The sequence below is a fragment of the Durio zibethinus genome, chromosome 19 (genome assembly GCF_047325235.1).
Source record: "Durio zibethinus cultivar Kanyao isolate XHJ-2024 chromosome 19, ASM4732523v1, whole genome shotgun sequence".
Taxonomy (NCBI): Eukaryota; Viridiplantae; Streptophyta; class Magnoliopsida; order Malvales; family Malvaceae; genus Durio; species Durio zibethinus.
Window position 1 is genome coordinate 2,647,823 of NC_143180.1, and position 16,984 is coordinate 2,664,806.

Genomic DNA, 16,984 nt, shown 5'->3' on the forward strand with positions numbered 1-16,984 from the left:
CTTATCACTACACGGCACCTTTGAAATGCTTCCTCCTGCACGAACTGGCTGCTATTCTCCTCCAATGTTTCCCAAAATTAGAACTTTCACTGTCAAGATTTCCGCCTCTTTTTTGTATCTTTTATCCTTATTTCTTTGTGTTTTCTGTTCCCCGAAGATATCAAAACCCAAATACTAACAATCGAACTGCTAATGTAGATTGGATACTGCTATCTCCAGATTTTCCTCTCAATTTCTTTTTTGCCTCTCGTCTGTCTTTTCCTTTCAATCCCCGATCGCTGGCAAGATATAAAGATCCAGAAATCGAATGTCCGTCACCGCCAATCCTAGAACACGGACTGTCACCGCTAAGTCGACCGCCGTCGAAGCGATCGCAGTCACTCCTGCTACCCCACCTTGCCTTTCTTCTTCTTTTGTTTCCAGAAATCCACGAAAAAAATACCTCAACCAAAAGCGTGTAATTCCTCTCTATTTACTGCCCGAGTCTGCTTGATTTTTTTTTTGTTGCGGCGTGGCTGATGGTTCTGGGTCCTGCCTCTGTACGTTTATTGTGATACTGTGGAAAATTTAAAGCGATTGAGATTGCTGGAAATTAGGAATTTGATGTGGTTGTTGATTCTGTAAGTCTTGACTCTCTTCCCCACCATGTTGGTGATGGATGCTGATTCTGAATGGCAACGTGGGCGACGCTAAACTGATTTGCTGGTCACTGTAGCTCATGTTGGGAATAAGGACTTAAATCTCGTAAAAAATTTGTTTGGATTTGGTTAGATATTGCTTGATGGACAAAAAAATTCTAAAAGAAAATAAATTTTTAATAAGCAAGTTTAACTAGTAAAAGAAAAATTTTAAAAGGTAAGGGATTCTTGATAGATAATTTTGTATGATTATAAATAAGTGAAGTTTTTATAAGGTTAGGTATGAAAAAAAGATATAAGAGAGTTATATAGTTTTATGAAATATATATTTCATAAGATTATTGGAGATTTACAATTTATGGGTGTGTATATTTATATGGTGCATGGAAGTGAAATAAAGGAGACTAAGAGGGTTCACGTAGGTATAATGAATGAGTACATATAGGTATGTGTTTGTTTGTATTGAAAGGGTGTACATTGATATATATTTATTTGGGTTGAGAATACTCAATAAGACTAAAAGAGATTGAAAAGAGTTTATAAGTTTTGATTGTTGAGTGGTTGATATATTTTGATGTATGTCTATAATTCTTTACAACTAATAGATCTTGTTTTTCATTCGTAGACATAAGTTAGTTTGATCGAACCACGTTAAATTGTTGTCTCTTATGTATTTGATTGATTGTTTGATTATGCTTCCGCTGATGTGATTGGATTATGGTTTTTTGGCCTAACAAGTAGTATCAGAGCTATGGTGATCCTAACAAATGGTATCAGAACATGGTTTGAGACATGAGAAGAGGTAAGTCCAGAAAAACTCGATTTAAGAGTTCGAGTTCAAATTTTGAGGGTTGAAAATCAGTTAACGTGAAGTGTGAAGACACACAAGAGAAGATGATTGTGAGACTTTTATTGCAGGTAGAGCCAAACATTTTTAGTATGAAGACAAATGTTTTGATGAAATTTGAGTTAACGTGAAGATTGTTGGGTATAATGACTCAAATCCCTTAAAAGATTTGTTTGGGTTTGGTCAGATTTACTTAATGGACAAAAAGACTTGTAGAAAAAGAATTCTAAGATAAAAGAGATTCTTAATAGGCAAGTTTGACTAGCAAAATAAGAATTCTAAAAGGAAATAGATTCTTAATAGGCAAGTTTGTATGATTATAAATATGTAAAGTCTCTATAGGGTTAGATATGAGAAAAAAATGTAAGAGAGTTATAAGGTTTTATGGGATAAACATCCCATAAGATTACTGAAGATTTACGTCTTATGGGTGTATATATTTGTATGGTGCATGGGAGTGGACTAGAGGAGACTGAGAGGGTCCACATAAATATGATAAATTGGTACATATGGGTATGTATTTGTTTGTGTTGAAAGGGTGTACATAAGTATATGTTTGTTTAGGTTGAAAATACTCTAAAGGACTAAAAGAGTTTGAGAGGGTCTATGGGTATTGATTGTTAAGTAGTTGATATATTTTGATTTATGTTTGTAATTTTTTATAACTAATGAATTTTGTTTTTTATCCGTGAACATAGGTTAGTTTGACTAAATCATGTTAAATTGTTATCTCTTATATGTATGATTGATTATTTGATTATACTTTCGGTGATGTGATTAGATTAGAGCCTTTTAATTTAACGAGTAGTATCAGAGCTGTGATAATCCTAACAGCTCGAACAGTGGGAGGATGGCAGCGAAGGGTAAGGATGGTGGTTGAATCAGCTACTGGTTCTTCTCTGTTTCTCCTTTGATTGGCTGTGTCTTGTGTTTTGCTCTTTTCTGCGCCTTTTATTGAGGCTTAATGTCTAACTTTTGTAAACTGAATCATTGAGGATATTTGAGAAATCGAATCTGCAAATGGATTTCAATACTGCTTCAGATTTCGATTCAGATTTTTATTCGGTCCAAATTTTCAAATTCTCTCACAATATCAATGAGTTATTCTTGATTCTCAAGTTCAAAACATTCCAATTTTCACATTCTCGATAATCCACACCCAAATCCAACCCTAGTGTTGACCATGATTTTTGCCTAAAATAAAGAATAATAATAAAGGGGAAAAAAACTTTTTCGACCATTTTATTTTGGCTCTATTTCATAATTAAAGCATAATCGAATAATTTTCAACTCAATTACCGGAATAAGATATGAGGCCTACTAATATCAAAAAATTTTGAACAAAATAAGATGTCAACATCGTCAATATAAAAATTCATATTATATTTCTTAATGAGTAAGAGCATTCAAAAACATAACATTATAACATGAATAAAATGCTAAATATTAATCATAACATTATGAGCAAGTAACATAAGCATAAATTGAAATTTTGATCATAAACAAAATGCTGCATTGATGAACTAAATCTTAAGAAACAGCCCAGTGATGTATAACCCCGATTTGGCTTCATATTAATGACAACAACAGATTCTGATATGAAGAAATAATAATTGAAAAAAAAAAAGAAAAAATAGGTGAAACATTATGGAAAAAAGGGAGAGTGAAGAGAAAAATTTATATCAAAAGCATTTGTTTGAAAACCAAACTTTAGAAAATATTAAAGCAGTCAAAAACCTCTAATGATATGTGGAAAGTCAAAGTACTGCAAATAAACCAAATTCTATGCACTTTAGACCATAGAAAGTTAGAGACCACATTGTCCTTAGTCATCACCTATATGTGATAATATTATAAAGAAAAAGAAGTACAACAAACAAATGAACAAAACTTATTCCCGTTGTTAACAATTTTTTATACGGAGACTTGATTGCTATATATAAATAGTAAAACAGTTGTCAATAATTTTTTTTTGTTAAAGTGTGATTAGTTATCAATATGATTTTTGATCTACGAATTTAAAGTTGGATTAAAAATTATGATTACGTGTAAGAAATGTTATAGCATCTTCATAATGCTCATCTAAATATGATACTAATTAATCTTATATGATCTTGGAATCCTTTTGTTTGAATAGTTTTTAATTTTTTTTTTGTTTATTATTGTTTGAATTTTTATTATTTGAATATTGAAAAATTTTAAGTTATTTTCAAAATTTTTGGTGTAATTTAAGATATTTTTTTATTTTTAAAAATATTGAAAGAAATTACTTATTTCATTGAAAAGACTCATCGTCAAATTTATTTTAATACATATTTTTTAAAAGTAAATCATAATTTTTTTATATCAATACTTTTGATACAATTTTAAAATTTTGGAGGAAAACCACCATTTGGAATTCTCTCTTAATTTTATTATCAATGAGAATTTTGATTTATTTTGAAATGTTTATTTATTGTTTATTTTATTATTGAGATAAAAATTTTATAAGTTATATTTCCAAAATATTTTTGACAATTTTAAACTGTTTTGAAAAAATCTTTTGCCTAAGATATTTTGATAAAGTGACTGTTCCTGATTTTTATTTTTTTGTTTGTTTTAACAAATAGCCAAAGGTATTCTAGAATCTAGATTATCAAAATTAATGTATGAACTTTTTAAGATATATTCTGCAAAAAGAAAAGAGCATTTTTTACGTTAGCAAATATATGATTGAAGTCCTATGTCAATTTCTCTCTCTTTTTTTTTTCCTAGAATAATCGAAATCTAAAACCATCCATTGACATAAATACATTAAGCTCTCAATTTGAGTTTTCTATTAGTAGATATTTTGATACACCTACCACATGGATGACAGTGTAAAAGCGACACGATTTTACTTGGCTGGGAAAATATGGATATAGTCCTTTTTTTTTTTTTTAAATAAATTGCTGAATGCCAATGTTTCCTTTTGATTATTATCCTCAATAAGAAATAAAAAAAAAAAGTCAAATGTCATTTTTGCTTAAAAATAGAGAAATTATAAAATATATTAGCATTGAAATTTTTTTAATATTACATGCAGAGTTAAAATGATAATATATATCTGTAAATATATATATTTAAAATAATTAATTTATAAAAAATATAAGATATATGTTATTATCTTAATTTTACTTGTAGAGTTAAAAAATTCTTATTTTATAAAATAATTTCTCAAAAAAAAAATCATAATGCTAACAATGAAAAAGGAATTAAGTGGAAATTTCCATTTCATCTTTTCATTGGGACCAGTTTAAATAAAACGAAAAAAAAAAAAAGAAACCCAATGTTGGTCAAATAACGAGATGGATTGGTTAAATAATTAATGCTATAAACAAATTACTTTGTTTTTTTTACATGAAAATTCGCAACTTGAAAATAAAATAAAAATGATAGATTTTATAATTCAAAGTTTAAATTTATTATATATATATATTTTAAAACAATTACTTGAATTAATTAACTTAAATTTAAAATTAAAAAATTATTATAAAGTTGAACATAATAGAAATGTTCATAAATCAAATCAGGACCAATTAGATTTTTCCCCTTTTCTAAGTCAAACATTATTTTATTGACAACCGATTCGATCTATTTATGAACTAGGTTGAGTCAAGGTAGGCTCGGTTAGCCTTTTTAAACTTCTGCTCAAGGTTCATCAAGCCTCAAAAGTCCATTTTTTACAATTATTAAAATATTAATATTTTAAATATATTCTAGAATTAAAAGAATATAAAAAAAAAAAACATTTTTTATTAATTAAATAATCAGTCGGGCACGGGCTTGGAAAAATTCATGAATCATTGTCCTCTAGAAGCCTTCGACTTGTCATTTATGGTTATGCTAAAAAAATATAAGTTAAATCAATGCGGAATTTTTAGTCCAGTTTGTCGATTTTGTTAGTAAAGAACGTGGAGTTGTGGAAGAAACTAAGAAAAAGCCGAATTACATATTTCTACTGTATAAATTACGCAAATTCACGTATGCTAACTAATTTCAAAAGGTTATATCTTGATTTAATTCTTCCTTATATATAATTAGAATAATACATAGGTATAGTTATTTGTATATAATTGATCAATTTGTTCATTGTGCACTTTAATATCTGTCACATCCCTTACAAAAAAATATATATTATAAAAAACAGGGTACTCAATCAAATGTCATTTTAAAAAAATGAAAAACTATAGTCAGTGAATATTGTTTCGTACGTCAAGAACGTAGACCATAATGTTTTAATAAAGAAAAAGAAATTAAAGAGAAATTTCCGGACTCCAATCATACTTTGATATGTATTGACAAAAATTATCTTTCGAAAGTCAAATTAATTGAAGAGTTGCAGTTATTAATCTTTTGAAAGTGTCCATAAAATAAAATAAAATTAATCAAATAAATCAAATCAAATTCTTTTGAAAAACTATAGTCAGTGAATATTGTTTCGTACGTCAAGAACGTAGACCATAATGTTTTAATAAAGAAAAAGAAATTTAGTAGAAATTTCCGGACTCCGATCATACTTTGATATGTATTGACAAAAATTATCTTTCGAAAGTCAAATTAATTGAAGAGTTGCAGTTATTATTCTTTTGAAGGTGTCCATAAAATAAAATAAAATAAAAATAAATCAAATCAAATGGAATACAATGGATCTCTCTAATCGGACGAATCCTTCCACATTCGTTGCCATGTGCCATTTGAATAATTATAAAAAATTACACAATAAAAGTACTCAGTCAAATTTCATTTAAAAAAACGAAAAACTATGGTCTATGAATGTTGTTTTCGTGCCTTAATCTATTTTAATTGATACTCCTGTATTTTATTTTCATTGAGACTACTTTGTCTTTTAATATAAAGAGCAAAAAAAAAAAAAGGCAAATTAATCTATTGTTGAAGTTGGATTTGATTGGCTCTTCTAAATACTAGGTTGAGGTCCAATGTTTCTGGATCCGCTTAATTAACTTCGATTGTTTAAAAAAAAATGTTAATATTTCAATAATTTTATATGTATTTTAAAATTAATATTAAATAAAATATGATTTTATATTAATAAAATAATATATCAGCTCGAGTTCCATCGATCTTCGACTTTGAAAAATCTTTCGAAGCTCTGATTAGGTCAGGTCAAACCAATAAGCACGGTGGGCCATCTAGTCATGAACAGGTATAGAGACAAAATTACTTCTTGCCATCAGGAAATTAAACATGGATGAAATTTTCCACGAAAAAGAAAGGAGATTTTTCTGGAAGAAACCAGATCATCGTTTGATACGTGTTGACGAAAACCATCGTCCCAAAGTCAAGTTAATTGAGGAGACGCAGTCATTATTATTTTGAAAATGTTCACAAAAAAAATAAAATCAAATTAATGGCATATTTTTCGGTTAAAAATGAAGTAATATCCCTTCGTTCTTACAGATGGATGTTATTGCTGATTCACTTTTCACAAAATTTAAAGAGTAAAAAAATATACAGTAGAAGAAAAAATTATGTGTTAAATTAAGTGTTTTATTATTATAGTGGATTTCATTATTTTTAAATTGTTATATAATAAAAGGATAAATGAGAAAATTTTCATTAGAATATTCTTCTTAGCAGTGTTATTACTAAAAGTAAAGTTATTAATATAAAAATTTAAAAATAAATTTAATTTACATTTACATTAAAAGTAAAAGTAATTTTCAAAGTAAAAGTAAAAGTAATTTACATTTATTACTTTTAGTAATAAATTTAATTTACATTTACATTAAAAGTAAAAGTAAAAGTAATATTAATGTAAATTTACGTTGATGTTATTACTAAAAGTAAAGTTAATTTTATTTCACCCACTTGAGCTTGAGTGGAAAAAGAGCGAAGTCCCTTTCTTCTGCGATGGTTGCAGAGAGCTAGGATTTGGACTTTGCTACCAATGTCCCAACAAGCATTGCAATTTCATTCTTCATAAGGAACGTGGAATCTGTCTGCCAGCTCCCCCATTCCAGCAATTTTTCAACAAATGCAACTTCGAATTTCACAAGAAGAATCCATCAGGATCAGGAACCAGGATCTGTGACGCCTGTACCTTAGATATACAAGGTTTCTTGTACCAATGCTCCCATGGGGATTCCGATTTACATCCCAGTTGCGCAAACCTTCCTCCAGTCTTCTTCCTTTCGTAGACCGACATGAAAATCTACCTTAGCAAAGAGATCAAATCGAAATGCTTGAAATGCCAAAGCAAGAAAAGGTCATCAGGCAAAGCCCAGGGTTTGTCCTATGTTTCTTCGGATGGTAAATTCTGTTACCATGTGGCCTGTCTGAAAGAAGCCTGGTTTGATAATTGGAAAAAGGGTTATTTTCAACTTGAAGTCATGGCCGATGATGAGAATAAAAGTCTTCCATTGCAAAATCTTGCTCCGAAACAAGTAGCTTCCCGAGAAGGAGGGCAAAGTTCGAAAGCAATGAAGGGTATCAAATGGTTGGTCATTTTTCTCAAGCTGGTCGTTTCTGCTATATTTGGAGAGCCATTGACTCTGATTTCTACTTAATTTCAATTTTATGAGAACTAAGTTTGTATATATTAATTTGTTTGTTTGTGGGCTGTTCCCTGCTATATTTTCCGTACTTGGGGAAGGGGATTTGAATCTAAATAATGTTTGGATGCCTTTTAGTTTGTTTTTCTTCTTATTGGATTTTCAGTGTGGCTGTTAAGCTAGGCTTGACCTTTGTACTTGCTCTTTTTTTTCTGTAATTTGACCGAATAAAATGAATGTTGCTTTTTTTTTTTTGGCCTTTCCAAAAAAAAAAAATACTATATCCAATAATAAGTAACTAGTTATTTGGAGATTCACATTATCAAAAAAATTACAATAAAAAACATATTTTATAGATGTAATTGATTATTAACTACTGAAAACACAAAATATAGATTAATATGTAATTTGTTTGTATATAAATAAAAATTAACACAAGATTAATATGTAATATGTATTTATATGGATAAAAATTAACATTGCCAATAAACGGGCAAAAGTCATTATCATGCTTAAAACTTTATTAAAATTATAATTTGCATTTTTAAAGACAATTTTTATGCAAAAATTCAATGACTCTTCTATGATATGAAGCTACCAGCAAATTTTAAAGTTTGAATAGATAGAATATATAAACGGAAAGTACATAGATATATAGAATAGAAGGTGCAATTGTTATTTCCTAGGCTTTTCTCCCCACATTTCCTTCATTCAATTTGGTATAATATTACAAATTGATTGATTGGAACTCGACACTCAATCATCATAATAATAATCATAATAATTCATATAATTTAATTTATATATATAATTTATATTTTTAATTTTTATATTTATATGAATTAAATATAATCTCATTAAATTTAATTTAATCATATTTTTAAAAATTTTAATTATATAAATAAAATCTAATAAATGAATTTAAAATTTATTTTTAATTTAGACTGAATTTAAAAAAATTTTAAAATTTAAAATTTAAAATTAAATCAAATCTAAATAAATATATAAATTATTAACATTAAATATAAATTTAATTTAATCCTATTCATAAATATCTCTATAGATACGGTCCCTTTTTTTTCCAATGATCGAATAGCGTGGGCCTATTGATTATTATAAAAAAATAAAAAAAAAAAGGTACTCAGTCAAATGTCAGTTTAAAAAACAGAAAACTATGGTCAGTGAATATTACTTTCGCACGTCAATTTATTTTCATTGACACTCCGGTACTTTACTTTTCATTGAGACTATTTTGTCTGTTAATATAAAGGGAAAAAAAAAAGACAAATTAATCTATCGTTGAAGTTGGATATGGATTGGCTCTTCTAAATACTAGGTTTAGGTCCAATATATCTGGATCCGCTTAATTAAGTTCGATTGTTTTAAAAAAAATTATGTTAATATTTCAATAATTTTGTATGTATTTTAAAAGTAATATTATTAAATAAGAAAATTGTTTTATATTAATAAAATAATATATCAGAGCGAGTTCCATCGAACTTCGCTTGACCAAGTCAGGTCAAACCAATAAGCTAGGTGGACCATCCAATCATGAAAAGGTGTAGAGAGAAAGTTGACCATTGCCAGGAAATTAATGATGGATGAAAGTTTCAACAAAAAAGAAAGAAGATTTTTTCTCCAAGGAGCCAGTTCATACTTTGACACATGTTGACGGCAACCATTTCCCAAAGTCAACTTAATTGAGAAGTTGCGGTTATTATTCTTTTGAAAATGTCCATAAAATTAAAATAAAAATCAAATTAATGGCATATTTTTCGATTAAAAATAAAGTAATATCCCTTCTCTTTTACGTATGGATGTTGTTATTTATTGAAAAGACTTTTCACAAAATTTAAAGAGTAAAAAAAAAATAGATAATTCAAGAAAACAAGTTTATTTGAATTTTTTATCTTAAAAATTATTCTTTAAAAATAATTATATAAATTAATTAAATTAAATTTTGTATTCTAATTAAAATAATTTTTAAATAAAAAACAAAGTTATTACATTTTGGAGCGGGCTAACTAATTAAGATGTAAAGTGTGTGAAGAAAAAGTAAGCGCTAATCACAATTGACCTAATGGACCAATTAGAATATTCAAAGCAAGTTTGTAAACAAAATGGACAGCAGTGATCGATCGTATATAAATAGGCCAATATTGATCAATAAGTTCAAAAGTTCTGTTACTTTGAGACAAGAAAAAAAAAAACACTTGCATACTTAGGCTTTCCTAGTTTCATATACGCCAGTGCCAAGCGAAGCGGCTTGTGAAATTACAAAAAAAAAAACATACAGGTGAGATAAAACATGTTTCTTCCATGCTTTTGGTATCGAGTTTGCACATTTTGAAATAATGCTTTTTATGAAGTCTTTTTATTCTCATAATTTGGTTACTTGCTTTGTTTATTCAGTGTCTACTTACATATACAACGATCCACAATCTCTACTTCTTGCCAAAGATCCCTCCCTTTTTAGGCAAATCTTGTTGATTTTGGAGATGGAAAACGAGTACAGCCTCATGCAATTGATTAACAGTAAAGGAGATTTCAATGTGAAAGGGGTTGATGAATTCATGCAGAAAACAGGGCTATCTAAGTGCGGCCTCTCTTATGCTGTGGTTGCCATCATGGGACCCCAAAGTAGCGGTGTGTGCATGCTATCTAGATTCTTTCTTCACTTCTTTTACTTTTACACAAGACTTAAAAGTAGAGCTCTGGTAAAAAAAAAAAAAAGAATCTGCAAAACTTATTTGACTCCGAAAATTCATTAAATTTGTTTAATCTGAATTCAACTTAAAATTTATTTTAGTGGATCAACCAATTACTTTTGCGACATCAACAAGTTCAAATCCCCATACTTACAATTCTCTTTTATATTTTTAAATTATGACCTCTTTTATATTAAAAAACAAAGATAAAATTAAATAACATGTTTTTTTGAATATCTACCCACCCTTTTTCAATTATTTTTGAGTTGAATGTCCGTTTTAAATTTTATAGAACAATCATTGATGCCAGTATATTTCCCAAGCATTAAGCTTTTCCGCTCTCTATATATTGCTTAGAATTAAGTGTGTCTAGATTGTACACTAAAAACCATATCTTGTTCTTACATCAACAGGGAAGAGCACCCTTTTAAATCATCTTTTCGGTTCAAATTTCAGAGAGATGGATGCATCCAAAGGAAGGTTTGTTCTTTCATTGTTACTATTCAATGGCCAAAATATATATTTACTCTTTCGTTAAAATTTGAATTTAGTCTTAATTTTTACTATCCCAATGTTAGTCTTTCTACTTTAGTTTTAATAAATTTAGCTCTCTATTTTTATTAAAAATAGATTTAAGAACAATAAGTAATATTAAAATTTTGTCATTAATTTAGTTGACATGGAAGTTAATTTAGTGATTACTTAACATGTTGAAGTAGACTAAATCTTCCGTTACCTGACACATAAATTTAAAAAACATCATTTTTATTTTAATAAGTAATTTTTAATTTAAAATAATAACATTTTGCATTAAAGAATAATTTTTTTCATTATTAATCCGTGTCATGTGGTCGAAAAAGTTCAAATTAATTTGCATGTTACATTTTAAAAAGTCAGGCAGTCGAAGTTAATTGCAAATTTTTAATATTATTAGCAACCTTTTTAAACCCTTTTTTTTTTTTAAATTATAGAGATTAAGTTTATTAAAATTGGAGTATAGGGATCGAAAAATTCAAAACCACATCACTGAGACAGCAGAAGTCTAAATTCAGACTTTGAACTTTGCTCTTTCATATTCTCTAGTTGCATGCTTTCATATGAGTGATATATACAGGAAGTGATTTTTCAAAGACTGGATTCAATCTCAATACATACAAATTCTCCTTTTCCAATTCTCTTAGGCCTAGATCATCTTTGTAAATATATATTCAATTTCATCGCAGGAATCAAACCACTCAGGGAATTTGGATGGAAAAGTGTGCTGGCGTAGAACCTTTCATAATTGCCATGGATTTGGAGGGTAATGATGGCAATGAAAGAGGCGAGGTTAGAATTAGCTTAATTTGTTGGAGATGTTTTTGGTTGTTTAAGATAAACGCATTTGCAGTACCAATGGGATTGCAAGATTAGCTGGTATTTGGGTGAATACATACATAATTCTGAAAACATTTTGCAGTATTCATACACTTCGGAATTTCTGTTATTTTCAGGATGACACTGCATTTGAGAAACAAAGTGCTCTATTCGCTTTGGCTATTGCTGATATTGTGATAGTAAACATGTAAGTTTTTAATACAAGTAGATGCCTTGAATTTGGTATATTCAGCATATATGAATTTGTTGGTTGGATCTTGGATAACCTTGTCCTTGGATAGCCTACAACTTTTAGCTATGAACAAGAATGACGAAGCAAAATTAAGAGTTTTGTCTTAAAATTAGTATTGGATTGGTCATGTGTATGCCTTGATGTTTCAATTAGGGCTACCATGGTTGAATCCTAGTCATTGAAACTAAATGTTGATCACGAACGCATGTGCTTTGGATGTTAATACAGGTGGTGTCACGATGTTGGTCGGGAGCATGGGGCCAACAAACCTCTTCTAAGAACAGTTTTTCAGGTACTGATACTGTGTAAATCCTTCTATGTGTATGCATGTTTATTATTATTTGGATAAGTAAATTTTATTTATACAAAAAGCAGAATTCTGCTGCAGTCCTTCTACAACCAATTGCGGTCGACCAACTATCATTATCTACACAATCTGTTGACTATCACTATCTACACTATCATTCAGTATATTAGTATTAACGTTCCACCTTCTATGTCAATGCATGTTTATTAATTGTGCTCCACAATCCTATTACTTTTTTGAATCAGGTTATGATGAGTTTATTCAGTGCTCGGAAAACAACAATGCTATTTGTATTACGTGATAAAACTAAGGTCTGCGTTTCTGCCTTGAATTTAATTTCTACTAAACTGAGTTGAGATCAAACTTCCTGATAAACCTTTGAGATACACTTTTGCTTAATGAATTTGTTTCTTGCTTCTCATTGTGTATGTAGACCCCTCTTCCCCTTTTAGAGCAAACTCTGAAGAAGAATTGTGAAAAGGTATATCCTGCGTATATTGGTCTCCTTGTTTTCAATTCACTCCTTTTCCCTTCCTTTCTCTCCCATTCTATTTGTTCATTTTGGTCATGATTGCTGCAGATATGGGATTCAATTCCTAAACCTGCAAACCATATTGATACTCTCCTGAGTGATCTTTTTAACGTAAGTAGGAGGATATCTATCCCTTTCTCTTTCTGCTGATCTCTTTACATTTTACTACTTCATATTGTTAGAACATTGTTTTTACTTTTGATCTTTGACATGAAGGTGGAGGTCACTGCTTTATCAAGCTATGAAGAAAAGGAGGAGCTATTCAAAGAGGAGGTAGTCTCTCTAGTATATATTTGCCTATAACCTCCTTTGTTTTTCACTTTCAGAGTGGGTTGTTAACTCTTTTCATGTTAAATTATTTAGCACAATATTTGGTCCTTAAATCTTATGTCTTAAGCAGGTTGCTGGATTGAGGAGGCGATTGCTCGAATCTATTTCTAGATCAGGACTTGTGGGTGATAGGCAAGGTGTTGTTCCTGCATCTGAATTTTCTTTTAGTGCACAGAAGATATGGAAAAGTATAAAAGAGAACAAGGATCTGGATCTTCCTGCTCACAAGGTTTTCTTTTGATCATTACATTCCTATTCGATAATATTTATAATTTATTGGTTCCTCATAAGTGTAAATGTTCCTTCATCATGTTTATCAGGTAATGGTTGCAACAGTTCGTTGTGAACAGATTGCCAATCAGAAACTCCATCAGTTTTTGTCTAATAAGGTACATATACTCTTCCATGTATCTTTCTTTTAGGAGTTACTCTGGCTGATTGAAATACTCTTCATTAGCTACTGATCAAGTAAATTTTGTATAGGATTGGTTAGCATTGCAAATGGCAATTCAATCCAGGCCGGTATCCGGTTTTGGAAACAAGCTGAGCTCTATCTTAGAAACCTATTTTTCAGAGTAAGTATTTTCCTATGTCATCCATTCTATTTCTCCTTTTGCTCTCACTTCGCCTTTTCTACAGTTGAATTGTTACAAATGGAGCACTGGTTATGCTGAAGTGTGCAAATTTAATAAATAAAAGTAGAGTGGCTTTTTCCTTTTATGCGTTTTACCCTTATATTTCTCATATTGAAATTTCTTCTGCCATAGATATGACAAGGAGGCATTCTACTTTGATGAAAATGTCAGAAATGAAAAACGAGAACAACTGAAGTCAAAAGCTTTTAACGTAAGCTACATAGAACAACTGTCATCTAAACCCATTTTTTATATTATAGACATCTTGCTTCCCTCTGATTGAGACACTCCTAAAATGTGCAGATTCTGCGTCCTCTTTACCTTAAGTTGTTGGGACATTTACACTCGAAGGCACTGGAAAATTTTAAGTCTAGACTGGAACATAAGCTGAGCAAAGAAGTAGGATTTGCAACTTCTGCCAAGTCCTGTATCAATTCTGTAATGCTCGAGTTTGACCAAGCATGTGCAGGTAATGTATATAATATCTTGTAAGTTTCTGTCTTGCATTTGTGCCATATTGTAAGTAACCGACCCTAAGTCAAGAATTAAACTTAGATATCGAGAGTTGAACCATAGAGACGTGGAGTACTGAGTTTTGAACAATTATGTTTTAGTTCAAATGCATGTAAAAATCATGAACGAATCTTTGATTTGAGTCACTATTCTCAACAGAAATCAAATGGTTTTTTATGATATTTAATTTTAAATGGTATAATTATTATTATTATTTTTATACTACAGTCAGGGGTATCCCACAATTTTCTTGGGCCTAATCCCTTCCTCGAGTTTAAAATAACTAGTACTGTTTGCTTGCAAATCTTCTATGCATGTACATTGTTTAGAATAACAGCCTTTGTTTTATTTTCAACTTGTGCATCTGCTTAAGTTAGCAGTTTATTTTTCTCTCCTCTTTCAGATGCCTCCATCAGACAGGTTAATTGGGATACTTCTGAAGTTCGGAAAAAACTGTCCCAAGATATTGATTCGTACAAATCATCGGTTTTTGAAGAAATTTTGTCAAAAGTGAAAGTTAGATATCAGGTGATTTTCTTGATCGCTATTCCTTATAACCAAGCAACATATATGTATTTCATCAAAAAAAAAAATAATAATAATATTGACATGTTGCTGATACTCAGGAAGCACTTGATAAAGCACTATCTAAACCACTAGATTCCCTGTTTGAACTTCCTAATGGAGAAACCTGGGCTTCAATAAGAAAGCTTCTTTCAAGCGAAATTGATATTGCACAATCCGGACTGTTAGCCGACATTTCTGGTTTAGAGTTAGAAGTAGAGAAACGCAACAAAATGATACAAGATTTGAGGGACTATGCCAGAAATATGGTGGAAAGAAAAGCAAGAGAAGAAGCTAGAAAAGTTCTCCACTCAATGACGGTTAGGTAGGGAACTAATGTTTAAATTCATTGTCATAATACATTAGATTTTTATAATTTTCATATTCATTACTACAATTCATTATATTGCTTGTTTTTAATCCTTGAGAGCTTATATATGTTAGGTTCTCAACCATCTTGAATAATGCAAAGAAAAAGGACTCAAAAAAAATTATTGGGGATGGCTACACTGAGGTAATTTTCTTAGCTATTTGATGGTAGTGGAACTTTAATAATTCTATTTCCTACGATTAGTAATTTGAAATGTCTTCCAATATTGTTCTGTTGCAGTCTCTTAGGCTTTTGTCTATAATGGCTGCCATCCAATTAGATGAGAAAGAGGATAAAATTGAGAAACTGCTGTTTTCGTCCCTTATGAATGGCAAAGAGAGTTCAAACACTCTTGCCTCCAGCACATGGCTAGAGGTAATTGGTTTGGATGGTTACTATCTTGATACAATATATTAAGGCATAATGATAAAAGCAAGCCCTCGAATTATAGTAAAGTTCTTGATACTGGAGTCTCTATTCTTTTATTCGTGTCATTTGACCCTTAACTTATTATTTGGAGTCAAATGAATCGAATTCAGATAAATTGTTTGATATGTGATGTTAACATTTTTTTTTTATTTAAATTAGGTTTATTTGACACCACACAATCAGTGAAGGTTTTAGTTGACACAAACACAAAAAAAAATGAAAATTTACCGTAGTTTGAGAGCTTATTGTATCATTATGCCTACATAGACAATTTGGCAATTCAAAATTTTCTCATGTTAAATCAAATGTACTGTTAGGTATCTCCAAAGGATACGCTGATTACACCAGCGCAATGCAATTCGATATGGGAACAATTCCAAGCTGATATCTTGCCTCAAACTCAAGCTTTTGCTGAATTGCAGGTACGTTATATTGATTAATTGAGAGGAACGATTTAGGCCTTAATTTCTCTTACCAATTTTTTTTTTTTTTTTGTCCTTTAGGCGATGAAAAAGGACCAGTCTATAAGAATTGCACAAATTGCTACAGTCGCTGGAATTTCCATTTTAAAGATTTTAACTGGAACATGCCCTCAAAATGGATGAAGACATTTAATTTTGTTCGGATTGATTTAAATTTGTTTTATTTTTTTACTTAGTTTGCACATTTCCATTTAAGCTTTTCTGTGCATTTTAAATGAATTTATTTAATTGGTTTCCTTAAAACTTTGTTGCAGAATTAATTGTAGTTAAATTATTTGTATGAGTTAAAGATGCAATTTAATTCAATTTTGGATCAATTTAAATTTAAGTAATTTGGACTTGAAAGTCCAAACTTAACAATAAAGTCAAAGTTCATTTTGTTAATTAAATTTTACCCTCTACCCCTTAACATCAAATTGATCACAGACCTAAGACCCCAAAAATTCAGCAAGCACATCATCTCAAATGCAGCAGTTTGCTGCTGCAATTC

General features: G+C 29.8%; 1 protein-coding gene and 1 pseudogene across 2 annotated transcripts; both read left to right on the plus strand.

Moving 5' to 3' along the window:
• The first annotated feature begins 7,295 nt into the window (after positions 1-7,295).
• LOC111297604 (uncharacterized) lies at positions 7,296-8,054 on the plus strand (annotated as a pseudogene).
• A 2,151-nt stretch (positions 8,055-10,205) lies between these two features.
• Positions 10,206-16,678, plus strand: LOC111309505 (protein ROOT HAIR DEFECTIVE 3 homolog 2-like). Of its 2 annotated transcripts, XM_089748314.1 has the most exons (21): positions 10,206-10,314; positions 10,431-10,664; positions 11,140-11,206; positions 11,950-12,052; positions 12,217-12,287; positions 12,561-12,624; positions 12,885-12,950; positions 13,073-13,120; positions 13,220-13,282; positions 13,388-13,444; positions 13,572-13,730; positions 13,822-13,890; positions 13,985-14,076; positions 14,269-14,347; positions 14,440-14,605; positions 15,053-15,177; positions 15,276-15,538; positions 15,658-15,727; positions 15,824-15,958; positions 16,330-16,434; positions 16,516-16,678. In XM_089748314.1, the coding sequence occupies exons 2-21, from the start codon at positions 10,517-10,519 to the stop codon at positions 16,615-16,617; spliced, it is 2,052 nt and encodes a 683-aa protein (XP_089604440.1). In that variant the 5' UTR covers positions 10,206-10,314; positions 10,431-10,516; the 3' UTR covers positions 16,618-16,678. The 2 variants fall into 2 exon arrangements, with proteins under 2 accessions (XP_089604440.1, XP_022764277.2); XM_022908542.2 differs by lacking the exon at positions 15,824-15,958.
• Positions 16,679-16,984: the final 306 nt, after the last annotated feature.